Source organism: Bombina bombina, chromosome 3, assembly GCF_027579735.1.
Source record: "Bombina bombina isolate aBomBom1 chromosome 3, aBomBom1.pri, whole genome shotgun sequence".
NCBI lineage: Eukaryota > Metazoa > Chordata > Amphibia > Anura > Bombinatoridae > Bombina > Bombina bombina.
In genome coordinates, this window is record NC_069501.1 from 626,619,237 (window position 1) to 626,631,899 (window position 12,663).

Here is a 12,663-nt window from a genome sequence, read left to right on the forward strand (position 1 = left end):
TCCAAACCCTTTTTAGTACTAACAGATCACAAGAATCTACAGTACCTAAAGAAAAACAAAACTTTATCTTCACGTCAGGTCAGATGGTCCCTTTTTCTAGATCGCTTTAACTATCTCATACACTACCGACCAGGATCAAAAAACACTCAAGCAGACTCTCTATCCAGAACTTTTCAGAATGTACCTGAAAAGGAAGAGGCACAAAATGTCATACCCACTCACAGATTCTTAGCCTCTATTACCTCATTCCATTCTGATCTACTACATGCTCAACTCAAAGATTCCACAATCCCTTCAATCTGTACTAAAGATTCGAAGACCGGTTTATATCATTATCACAAACTTCTGTATGTACCACCAACATTAAGAAAACAATTACTTCATCATTTCCATAATCTTCCATTATCAGGACATCCGGGTATTACTAAAACCCATGAGTTATTGAATAGAGAATATTGGTGGCCGAAAATGAAACAAGATATTTGTAGCCATATCACTGACTGCCAAGTTTGTTCCCGAACCAAACGACCTTCGCATAAACCATTCGGTTTGTTGACTCCTCTGCCAATACCTGACACTCCTTGGCATATGATATCAATGGATTTCATTGTAGAGTTACCACCTTCGAAGAATTATACCTGTATCCTCGTAGTCGTTGATCATCTTACCCGTATGGGACATTTCATTCCTCTTAAGAAGATACCCTCTGCAACAACCACTGCTACCTGTTTCATTAACCATATCGTAAAATTACATGGTCTACCACTTTCAATAGTTACAGATAGGGGAACTCAGTTCACCTCCAGATTCTGGAGGGAATTGTGTCGTCTATTGAAGATCACCCCCAGATTCACAACAGCTTTTCATCCGCAGTCAAATGGTTTGACAGAACGACTAAATCAAACTTTAGAGCAGTATCTTCGGTGTTATATATCTCAAGTTCAAGATGATTGGTCAGACTGGCTACCAATGGCGGAATTCGCTTATAATAATTCGATTAACACTTCTACTAAAATGACACAATTTTTTGCTTCTTATGGTTATCATCCGAGAACAATACCCACTTCTAACATCACCTCATCTTCTCCTTATGCTGTCGAATATATTACCGAACTAAAAAACTCCATACCTCTATTGAAAAAACATCTGGAGACTGCAAAAGATAAACAAAAGTTTTATTTTGACAAGAAACATATACCTCCCCCATCATATAAGCCTGGAGATCGTGTATGGTTATCCACGAAAAATATAAAACTGAAAGTTCCCTGCAAAAAATTGGCAACCCAATTTATAGGTCCCTTCAGGATTAAGAAAATCCTGAATCCTAATGCAGTCGTTCTCCAATTACCAGCTCATCTACGGATTCATCCTTCCTTCCATGTGTCTCTCTTGAAACCTTATTCTGGTACGTTAGACTCACTACCCGGGAATGATTCCTCTGATGCGGATTTGTGTGCAGATCAGTCTGAATTCGAGGTGGAAAAGATCTTAGATTCCCGCAACCGTTGGAGACGAGTTGAATATCTAGTCCGTTGGTTGGGATATGGTCCTGAAGAGGACTCTTGGATTCCTTTACGTGATATTCACGCTCCAGATCTATTACGTGAATTTCATCTTCACAACCCTTCCAAACCTGGTTCTCTGCTCCCAGGAGGTCTGCCTTGAGACGGGGGATCTGTCATGATTCCACCTTAAATCCCTTTGTCCACCTTTACTATTCACCTATAAAAGGATATCAGATACACCTGTTTAATGCTTGATTATTGAAGTTGTGTTTCTGAAGAACTTCCTGTTCCTCCGCTTCTACTCTTTCAAGCCTTTAACTAATTTTTGTGAATCATCTACGTTGGATCAAGTCTTCACTTTCAAAGTGTATCTCAAGTGATTATATCTTCCAAAACTTACTTCTCCAAGGTATTAATCCCTTGCCGTAACCCATAGCCTGAATCTGTGACGTCATCTCACTCCGACTTCCAGCTGTGTCTCTACACTTCTCACACGCTATATCTCTGGAGCCGTACAGCACTCGCTTCCTGCAGCCTTCCTCCTGTCTGACCTGTTCAGTGAACGCTGCCTAATCAATAACGCTGCTTCCCAGCTGTGACTTCGATTCATTTCAGTCTCCGCTCAGGTACAATCTCCCTCAGCTCATAAACTGTTTTTGCCTCAAGTAAGATCAGCTTGTAACTTATAAAGTTATTTTTGTTAATTCAAATTATCATCTCATATATAGCGGATACATAATTTTTCTATCATTTGGTTCACCATTTGTCTCCTGTTTAACTCTTGTGCGCACAGAGTGTCTTATTTTTTTCTATTATACAGCCTGTCTCCAGTAAGACAAATCTTATTCTGAGTGAGTTTTACATAAAGATTCTTTCTCCTCAGATTTTCCACTCTGTATTATTTTTTTATTATACAAATCATTTTCAATTACTAATATTAAGTTTGCTTTATTCCATGTGTTTAACTCATTCAAAGCTATATTTGTTAAATATTGGAAAAAGCTACAAATCTAATTTTTTTATTATTATTATCACCTGGAGACATGACACATATACAGTTACTTCTACTGATAACTGGTTTCAGTACTGGTTTGGCTATCTGCTATATGTGGATGGGTGTCTTTTGGTAAGTATGTTTTTATTTCTTAAGACACCTCAGCTATGGTTTGGCACTTTATGCATTTATATAAAGTTCTAAATATATGTATTGTACTTATATTTGCCATGAGTCAGGTTCATGTATTTCCTTTTGCAGATTGTCAGTTTCATATTTGGGGAAAGTTAATATTAAGAAATATTTTTCTTACCTGGGGTTTAGTCTTTTTTTCAATTGACTACTTTGTTTCAAATTGCGTGCTGACTTAGGCTCGCGGGTGCGCCAAATGCTACACTTTATTGCATCATTCTTGGCGCGAAAGGCACGTCCGTTGACGCAAGTTTGTCATTTCTGGCGTTGTAATTGACGCAGAGGTTTCACACAGGGTTGCGTCGTTAGTGACGCGAGTGTGTCCTTTCCGGACATGGTTGGCGCCAAAAAAAAATTTCAGTTACGTTGTGCGTCATACTTGGCGCCAAACTTTTTTCATTATTTATTGACCCATTGCTTTTGCCTCTTGCCTTTTTCTATGTCAGAGGGCTATGCTATTTGCATTTTTTCCCATTCCTGAAACTGTCATATAAGGAAATTGATAATTTTGCTTTATATGTTTTTTTTCTTTTACATTTTGCAAGATCTCTCAATCTGATCCTGCCTCAGAAGTATCTGTTGGAACTTTGCTGCCTGACATCGGTTCTACCAAAGCTAAGTGCATTTGTTGTAAAATTGTGGAGATTATATCTCCTAATGTCATTTGTATTAGTTGTCATGATAAACTTTTACATGCAGATAGTGTGTCCATCAGTAATAGTACATTGCCGGTTGCAGTTCCTTCAACTTCTAATGTACATGATATACCTATGAATTTTAAAGAATTTGTTACTGATTCTATTCAGAAGGCGTTGTCTGCATTTCCACCTTCTAATAAGCGTCTTTTAAAACTTCTCATAAAGTTGATGAAATTTCAAATGACCGACAACATAATGAATTATCCACCTCTGATGAGGATATATCTGATTCAGAAGATCCTTCCTCAGAGATTGACACTGACAAATCTACTTATTTATTAAAAATGGAGTATATGCGTTCTTTGTTAAAAGAAGTGTTAATTACTTTGGATATTGAGGAAGCTAGTCCTCTTTAAAACCAGTAAATGTTTAAATTCTGTTTTTAAACCTCCTGTGGTTACTCCAGTGGTTTTTCCTATTCCTGATGCTATTTCTGATATGATTTCTAAGGAATGGAATAAGCCGGGTACTCCTTTTAATCCTTCTGCAAGGTTTAAAAAAGTGTATCCTTTACCAGCAATTTCAATAGAGTTTTGGGAAAAGATCCCCAAAGTTGATGGGGCCATTTCTACTCTTGCTAAACAAACCACTATTCCTATGGAAGATAGTACTTCCTTTAAAGATCCTTTAGATAGGAAGCTTGAATCTTATCTAAGGAAAGCCTATTTATATTCAGGTCATCTTCTTAGGCCTGCAATTTCTTTGGCTGATGTTGCAGCTGCTTCAACTTTTTGGTTGGAGAATTTAGCGCAACAAGAATTGGATTCTGACTTATATAGCATTGTTCGTTTACTACAACATGCTAATCATTTTATTTGTGATGCTATTTTTGATATTATCAAAATTGATGTTAGATCCATGTCTTTAGCTATTTTAGCTAGAAGAGCTTTGTGGCTTAAATCTTGGAATGCTGATATGACATCTAAGTCTAGATTACTATCTCTTTCTTTCCAAGGTAATAATTTTTTTGGTTCTCAGTTGGATTCTATTATTTCAACTGTTACTGGGGGGAAGGGAGTTTTTTTGCCTCAGGATAAAAAACCTAAGGGTAAATCTAAGGCTTCTAATCGTTTTCGTACCTTTCGTCAAAATAAGGAACAAAAACCTAATCCTTCCCCCAAGGAATCTGTTTCCAATTGGATGCCTTCCTCAAATTGGAATAAATCCAAGCCTTTTAAGAAACCAAAGTCAGCCCATAAGTCTGCATGAAGGTGCGGCCCTCATTCCAGCTCAGCTGGTAGGGGGCAGATTAAGGTTTTTCAAGGATGTTTGGGCAAATTCTGTCCAAAATCAATGGATTCAGAGCATTGTCTCTCAGGGGTACCGAATAGGAGGAGTAAGACCTCCTGTGAGAAGATTTGATCTCTCACTCATCCCAGTGAATCCAGTAAAAGCCCAGGCTTTCCTGAAGTGTGTTTCAGACCTGGAGGTTTCAGGGGTAATCATGCCGGTTCCTTTTCAGGAACAAGGTCTGGGGTTTTATTCAAATCTATTCATTGTCCTAAAGAAAGAAAATTCATTCAGACCAGTTCTGGATCTGAAAATTTTTAATCGTTATGTAAGAGTACCAACTTTCAAGATGGTGACTATAAGGACTATTCTGCCTTTTGTTCATCAAGGACATTATATGTCTACAATAGACTTGCAGGATGCTTACCTTCATATTCTGATTCATCCAGAACATTATCAGTTCCTGAGATTCTCTTTTCTTGACAAGCATTACCAATTTGTTGCTCTTCCATTTGGCCTAGCAACAGCTCCATAAATCTTTTCAAAGATTCTGGGTGCCCTACTCACTGTAATCAGAGAACAGGGTATTGCAGTGTTTCCTTATTTGGATGATATCTTGGTACTAGCTCAGTCTTTACGTTCTGCAGAATCTCACACAAATCAACTAGTGTTGTTTCTTCGAAAACATGGTTGGAGGATCAATTTACCAAAAAGTTTTTTGATTCCTCAGACAAGGGTCACCTTTTTAGGTTTCCAGATAGAGTCAGTGTCCATTACTCTGTCTCTAACAGACAAGAGATGTTTGAAATTGGTTGCTGCATGTCGGCACTTTCAGTCTCAGTCATTTCCTTCAGTGGCTATGTGCATGGAAGTTTTAGGCCTCATGACTGCAGCATCGGACGCGAATCCTTTTGCTCGTTTTCACATGAGACCTCTCCAGCTTTGCATGCTGAATCAATGGTGCCAGGATTATACAAAGATATTACAATTAATATCCTTAAATCCCAATGTTCGACACTCTCTGACGTGGTGGTTAAATCACCAGCGTTTAGTTCAAGGGGCCTCCTTTGTTCGGCCAACCTGGACTGTGATCACAACAGATGCGAGTCTTTCAGGTTGGGGAGCTGTCTGGGGATCTCTAACAGCACAAGGGGTTTGGAAATCTCAAGAGGCGAGATTACCAATCAATATTTTAGAACTCCGTGCATTTCTCAGAGCTCTTCAGTTTTGGCCTCTGTTGAAGAGAGAGCCGTTCATTTGTTTTCAGACAGACAATATCACAACAGTGGCATATGTCAATCATCAGGGTGGGACTCACAGTCCCCAAGCTTTGAAAGAAGTATCTCTGAATCCAGCTCCTGTCTAATTTCTGCAGTTCATATCCCAGGTGTAGACAATTGGGAGGCGGATTATCTCAGCCGTCAGACTTTACATCCAGGGGAGTGGTTTCTCCATCCGGTTGTGTTTTCTCAGATTGTTCAGATGTGGGGTCTTCCAGAAATAGATTTGATGGCTTCTCATCTAACAAGAAACTTCCCAGATACCTGTCCAGGTCCAGGGATTCTCAGGTGGAAGTAGTAGATGCACTGACACTTCCTTGGTGTTATCAACCTGCTTATATCTTCCCGCCTCTAGTTCTTCTTCCAAGAGTGATCTCCAAGATCATCATGGAACAATCATTTGTGTTGCTGGTGGCTCCAGAATGGCCCCACAGGTTTTGGTATGCGGATCTTGTTCGGATGTCGAGTTAACAACCTTGGCCACTTCCGTTAAGGCCGGACCTACTGTCTCAAGGTACGTTTTTCCATCAGGATTTCAAATCATTAAATTTGAAGGTATGGAAATTGAACGCTTAGTACTAAGTCATAAGAGGTTTCTCTGACTCAGTAATTAATACTATGGTACAAGCTCGTAAATCTGTCTCTAGGACGATTTATTATCAAGTTTGGAAGACTAACATTTCATGGTGTTCTCATAAATTCTCTTGGCATTCTTCTAGAATTCCTAGAATTTTACAGTTTCTCCAGGATGGTTTGGATAGGGGTTTGTCTGCAAGTTCCTTGAAGGGACAAATCTCTGCTCTTTCTGTTTTATTTCACAGAAAGATTGCTAATCTTCCTGATATTCACTGTTTTGTACAGGCTTTAGTTCGTATTAAGCCTGTCATTAAATCAGTTTCTCCTCCTTGGAGTCTTAATTTGTTTTTGAAGGCGTTACAAGCTCCTCCTTTTGAGCCTATGCATTCTTTGGATATTAAACTACTTTCTTGATAAGTGTTGTTCCTTTTGGCTATCTCTTCTGCTAGAAGAGTTTCTGAGCTATCTGCTCTTTCTTGTGAATCTCCTTTTCTGATTTTTCATCAGGATAAGGCGGTTTTGCGGACTTCTTTTGAATTTTTACCTAAGGTTGTGAATTCTAACAACATTAGTAGAGAAATTGTTGTCCCTTCCTTGTGCCCTAATCCTAAGAATCCTTTGGAAAGATCCTTACATTCTTTGGATGTGGTGAGAGCTTTAACATATTATGTTGAAGCTACTAAAGATTCCAGGAAGACTTCTAGTCTATTTGTTATATTTTCTGGTCCTAGGAAAGGAAAGGTCAGAAGGCCTCTGCTATTTCCTTGGCCTCTTGGTTAAAGCTTTTGATTCATCAAGATTATTTGGAGTCGGGTCAAGCCCCGCCTCAGTGAATTGCAGCTCATTCTACTAGATCAGTCTCCACTTCGTGGGCTTTTAAGAATGAAGCTTCAGTTGATCAGATTTGCAAAGCAGCGACTTGGTCCTCTTTGCATACATTTACTAAATTCTACCGTTTTGATGTATTTGCTTCTTCTGAAGCAGTTTTTGGTAGAAAAGTTCTTCAGGCAGCTGTTTCAGTTTGATTCTTCTGCTGATGTTTTAAGTTTTTCTTTTCTTCATGAGAATAACTTATATTTTGGGTTGTGGATTATTTTTTCAGCATTTGGCTGTTGTTTATTTTTATCCCTCCCTCTCTAGTGACTCTTGCGTGGAGTTCCACATCTTGGATATTGATATCCCATACGTCGCTAGCTCATGGACTCTTGCCAATTACATGAAAGAAAACATAATTTATGTAAGAACTTAGCTGATAAATTCATTTCTTTCATATTGGCAAGAGTCCATGAGGCCCACCCTTTTTATGGTGGTTATGATTTTTTTGTATAAAGCACAATTATTTCCATATTCCTTTGTTGATGCTGTTTACTCCTTTCTTTATCACCCCACTACTTGGCTATTCATTAAAACTGAATTGTGGGTGTGGTGAGGGGTGTATTTATAGGCATTTTGAGGTTTGGGAAACTTTGCCCCTCCTGGTAGGATTGTATATCCCATACGTCACTAGCTCATGGACTCTTGCCAATATGAAAGAAATGAATTTATCAGGTAAGTTCTTACATAAATTATGTTATTTATCGATGTTTATGTATCAGCAGTCCACATATACTGTGGATCTATACATAGTGAAACCTGCTTTCACTGCATACTAGGGAATATATAAACAAATTTGGTTACTGAGTTTACCCCATTCTGGAATATTCTGAGCATTATGACGACTATTAGCTGGGTCTAACAGTCTCCCTAGTTCTTTATTATTTTACAGCCTTTAGATGAAAATAATGTTTGGAAAATTATATTAAAAAAGATGGGAAGGATATCTCCCCTCACCCTTTCCCACTCTGCTTGTCAGAGTTGGTCATATCCAACACCCCTTTTCCATCCTGTCCAGTGGTGACAACAATCCCAGAGGGGAGATATAACTTATATCGCTTCCCATATCAGTTTAGTGCCAATAAAGTCCTGGAGGGGTGATATATCTGAGTATCTCATGTGGTTAAGACTTCATACCTAGCTTCTATTTCTCCTTGCAATGTTATATATATTCTCTGCTAACCCAGCCTCAAAGGTTTATCTCTTGCCCCCCCTCCATTTCTCCCTTTCCCCCTTACACCCCCATTATACCTTACTCCCCCCCTATCCCTTACTCCCCCCCCTTACACCATTGAGCTTACTCCGTAAGCAAAGGAAAATGAATCCTATAGAAATATTTATTTTTTTCTCTCTCCATATTAACAACCTAATTCATCCACCAACTATATTCTATTTCCATGATCCTAAAAATTTCCAGTTTTAAATACACTTCGAAATGTGAGCAACTCATCTCCTTTACTGGAACAGAGTAGACAGATTGCTAACAGATCTGTTATATTATTGATAGTATCTTGGTATATACTGTATTGATAGGTCTGATCACTTGCATCTTTCTAGACAGCAATGATTTGTTGATGGGTGTACTTCATATTTGTACAGAACAAAGAAATGTCATTCATAATGGTTGAAACTTATATAATTTGTTGGTGATATATATATCTAATGTTAAGCCCAAAAGTGGCTATAGACTTAACTCACTTACCTCAATTGCGTATTTATATTTTACTTTGGTCCAAGTGTGGCCTAATTATTTAAAGGGACACTGAACCCAAATTTTTTCATTCGTGATTCAGAAAGTGCATGCAATTTTAAGCAACTTTCTAATTTACTCCTATTATCAATTTTTCTTCGTTCTCTTGCTATCTTTATTTTAAAAAGAAGACATCTAAGCTTTTTTTTATTCAGGTCTCTGGACAGCACTTTTTTATTGGTGGATGAATTTATCCACCAATCAGCAAGGACAACCCAGGTTGTTCACCAAAATGGGCTGGCATCTAAACTTACATTCTTGCATTTCAAATAAAGATACCAAGAGAATGAAGAAAATTTGATAAAAGGAGTAAATTAGAAAGTTGCTTAAAATTTCATGCTCTATCTGAATCACAAAAGAAAAAATTTGGGTTCAGTGTCCCTTTAAGAAGAGGTATATATAATTGCAAAAAATGAGGTTACTGATATTTATGCCTGTTTCATTTGGATTATACCCTTACCTGACTGTTCACTGTGTTTTATTATTGTGAATTGTATCCCAACGTTGGTACTACTTAAGTTTTGGCAACTCTATATACATTGTAAATGTTTAAATTACCTCAATAAAAAAAAAATTGGGAAAAAAAAGCTAATAAAAGCACTGAGATAAGGGCAGCCTGCTGAGGAGTAGAAACAGGCAAAAATAGAGGTTATAAAGTATATAAATATAACAATGTTGGTTGTGCAAAGCTGGGGAATGGGTAGTAAAGGCGTTATCTATTTTTGTAAACAATAAAAAAAATCATGTAGGCTGTCCCTTTAAATAGTGATTGCTTTTACTAAAAGCATTTTAGCTAACACAAGAACATGGAAAACTGTTTCCATTCAAAATTTAATTGAACTCATATGCATTTTAGATTTGGCTGTAAAATCCCTATAGGGACTCTGGAAAATTGGAAATCATTGTCTCACCTATAAAAAATGTTCCTTCAAATGGATAATTGCAAACAATTTGCTTTTCTAATCTGTACTTTTATAATGCTTATTGCGCATAAAGGCCTCACCCACCTATACATATTGGCATTATTGGATAGATGTTTATGGTCAACAAACCCACACATGCATTTAAAAACCCCCATAAACTAACATGAATATTAAAATGTAATGCAGGTTCTGGCCAAAGAAGTGAAGGATCTGATGTCCCCTGTGTGTGAGGAACTGAATTCTGTTAAGCAGATTGTCTCAGATCAACCACCTGAAGTTCCAACTCAGCTCCTTGTAGCTTTAGAAAAAGATTCAAAGAACCTGGAGAAATCACTAACCTCCATCAAAGACGTGTCAGAGAATCGGGTCAGGCTTATGCAAACTGCTCTAGAGGCTGAAAAGGTGAGTTCTAATGTTACTGAAGTAGTATAGTTCTGTATAGAGCGAGAGATAAGATCATCAACCGTTCTGCCAGTACAAAGAAACCCTTCCTAAAGGAGCTCACACCTCAAAACCAGATGTGCCATAATATAAAATTAAATAGGCATCATGGAATGTTGTATCCTTTATACAGAGGAGATTAATATCACTCAGAGTCTTAAACACAATAAAATGGCATAATAGACAAATACATAATAATAAGACAATGCAAAAGCACTGAATTTCAGATGCATAGTAGTAGTAATTACAAATTTCAAAGATCGTTCTATTTTCCTTCCCCCTGCATCATGTGACAGCCAGCAGCCAATCTCAAAATGCGTAAATGTGTATACTGTGAATTCTTGTACATGCTCAGTAGATGTTGGTGCCTCAGAAAGTGTGCATAAAAAGATAATTTGATAAAGGAAGTAAATTGAAAAGTTGCATGTTCTATCTGAATCATGAAAGTTTAATTTTGACTTTAGTGTTCCGAAGCTTTATATAAAGTAATTTTTATAGTTATTTTTTAATACTTGCCTTGGGATTCATGTCCTCCTGTGTTACAGTAATATGATTGTCAAACATTACAGTGTTCATCAGTTAAAGGGACATTAATCTCAAATGTAGTATCATACACATAAAAGAGCTGCAATTAACACATTGCAATAAAACTATATAATACATCTCAATAGTTTTATTTTTTATTTCCAGTACTTTTTGCAATGCCTCTTTACCTAATGTAAGTTAAACACCTCACTAAATGGCTAGAGCAGCGTGGCGTGACATAGCCCCCTCTCAAAGGGTTCCCTCCGGGAACCAGAGTCGGCTTCGAAGAATGAGCAACATGGAATCTGGAGACCAAAGACGGAGCATGTACGTCACGGGCAGGAACCCAGGAACGATCCGCCACAGAATAACCCTTCCAATGTACAAGATACTGCAGTTGTCTGTATCTGGAGTCCAGGATCTTAGCAACCTCATATTCAGGGTCGCCATGGACCAGAAGCAGAGGAGGAGGAGGACCTCTGAGTTGGGTATATCTATTTCTGATGTAAGGCTTGAGTAGAGAGATGTGGAAGACTGGGTGTATACGTAGGGTTTTGGGCAAGGCCACTTTGTAGGCAACAGGAGATAGTCTCTTCAGGATATTGTAAGGACCGATAAACCTAGGCCCTAATTTGTGACAGGGTTGACGTAGACAAATATGTTGAGTAGAGACCCAAACACGTTCACCTACCGAGATGGCACGTACAGAGGCTCTATGAAGATCAGCAAACTTCTTATATCTAGAGACAGCTGAACGTAGCTGAGAGTGAATACATCGCCAATGAGTGGTGAGTTCAGTAACATGACGGTCTGCAGCAGGAACCCCAGTGGACTGAGCAGAAAGAGGGAAGACACAAGGTTGATACCCTGCAGCAGCTTGAAATGGAGAACATCGTAGAGAAGAGTGCCAATGAGTGTTTCTTGCCAGCTCGGCTAAGGGCAGTAAGTCAGACCAATTGGCATGGAGATCATTGACAAAGGCTCTAAGGTAGGCCTCGAGATCCTGGTTTACTCTCTGTTAGTCCATTAGTTTGAGGGTGGTAGCCAGAAGACAAGGAAACAGTGGTTCCAATCAACTTGCAAAAGGCTCTCCAAAAGGTAGAGATGAATTGTGGAGTTTAGCAGGACCTATGGCAAAACCCTCCTTCGAGATGACATAACCTAGGAATTGGATCTGAACCTGATCAAACTCACATTTTTCTAGCTTGGCTACCAAAGAATTGTCTCTGAGACGTAGAAGTACCTGTCTCACGTGTTTATGATGTGGAAGAGAAAACAAGGATGTCATTCAGATAGACAATGACAGTGCGGTTGAGGAGGTCACGGAAGACATCGTTGATAAATGCCTGGAAGACTGCAGGGGCGTTACACAACCCAAAGGGCATTAGAAGTTATTTGTAATGCCCAGATCTTGTGTTGAAGGCAGTTTTCCATTTGTGGCCTGGGAAGATACTAATCAGATTATATGCCCCACGTAAATCCAGCTTGGTGAAGAAGCGAGCATCCTGGAGTGAGTCATACAGTTCGGTGATCAAAGGAATGGGATAGCGATTCTTGATAGTTATGTTGTTCAAGGCCCTGTAGTCGATGCAGGGTCTGAGCCCACCATCCTTCTTATTGACGAAAAAGAAGCCTGCCCCAGCAGGAGAGGAGGATGGGCGAATGAAACCTTTAGC

The 12,663-nt window shown here is 38.6% G+C and overlaps 1 protein-coding gene across 6 annotated transcripts in view; it reads left to right on the plus strand.

The window, feature by feature from the left end:
• The window catches only part of MACF1 (microtubule actin crosslinking factor 1), a 413,635-nt gene that overhangs the window by 108,191 nt on the left and 292,781 nt on the right, over positions 1-12,663 (plus strand). For 3 of the 6 annotated variants that reach the window (XM_053707285.1, XM_053707286.1, XM_053707290.1), the window contains one exon: positions 10,208-10,423. The exons of the other annotated variants lie outside the window; for them this stretch is intronic. In XM_053707285.1, the coding sequence (XP_053563260.1) occupies positions 10,208-10,423 (216 nt within the window). The remainder of the gene's footprint in view (positions 1-10,207; positions 10,424-12,663) is intronic. 6 annotated transcript variants of the gene reach the window in all.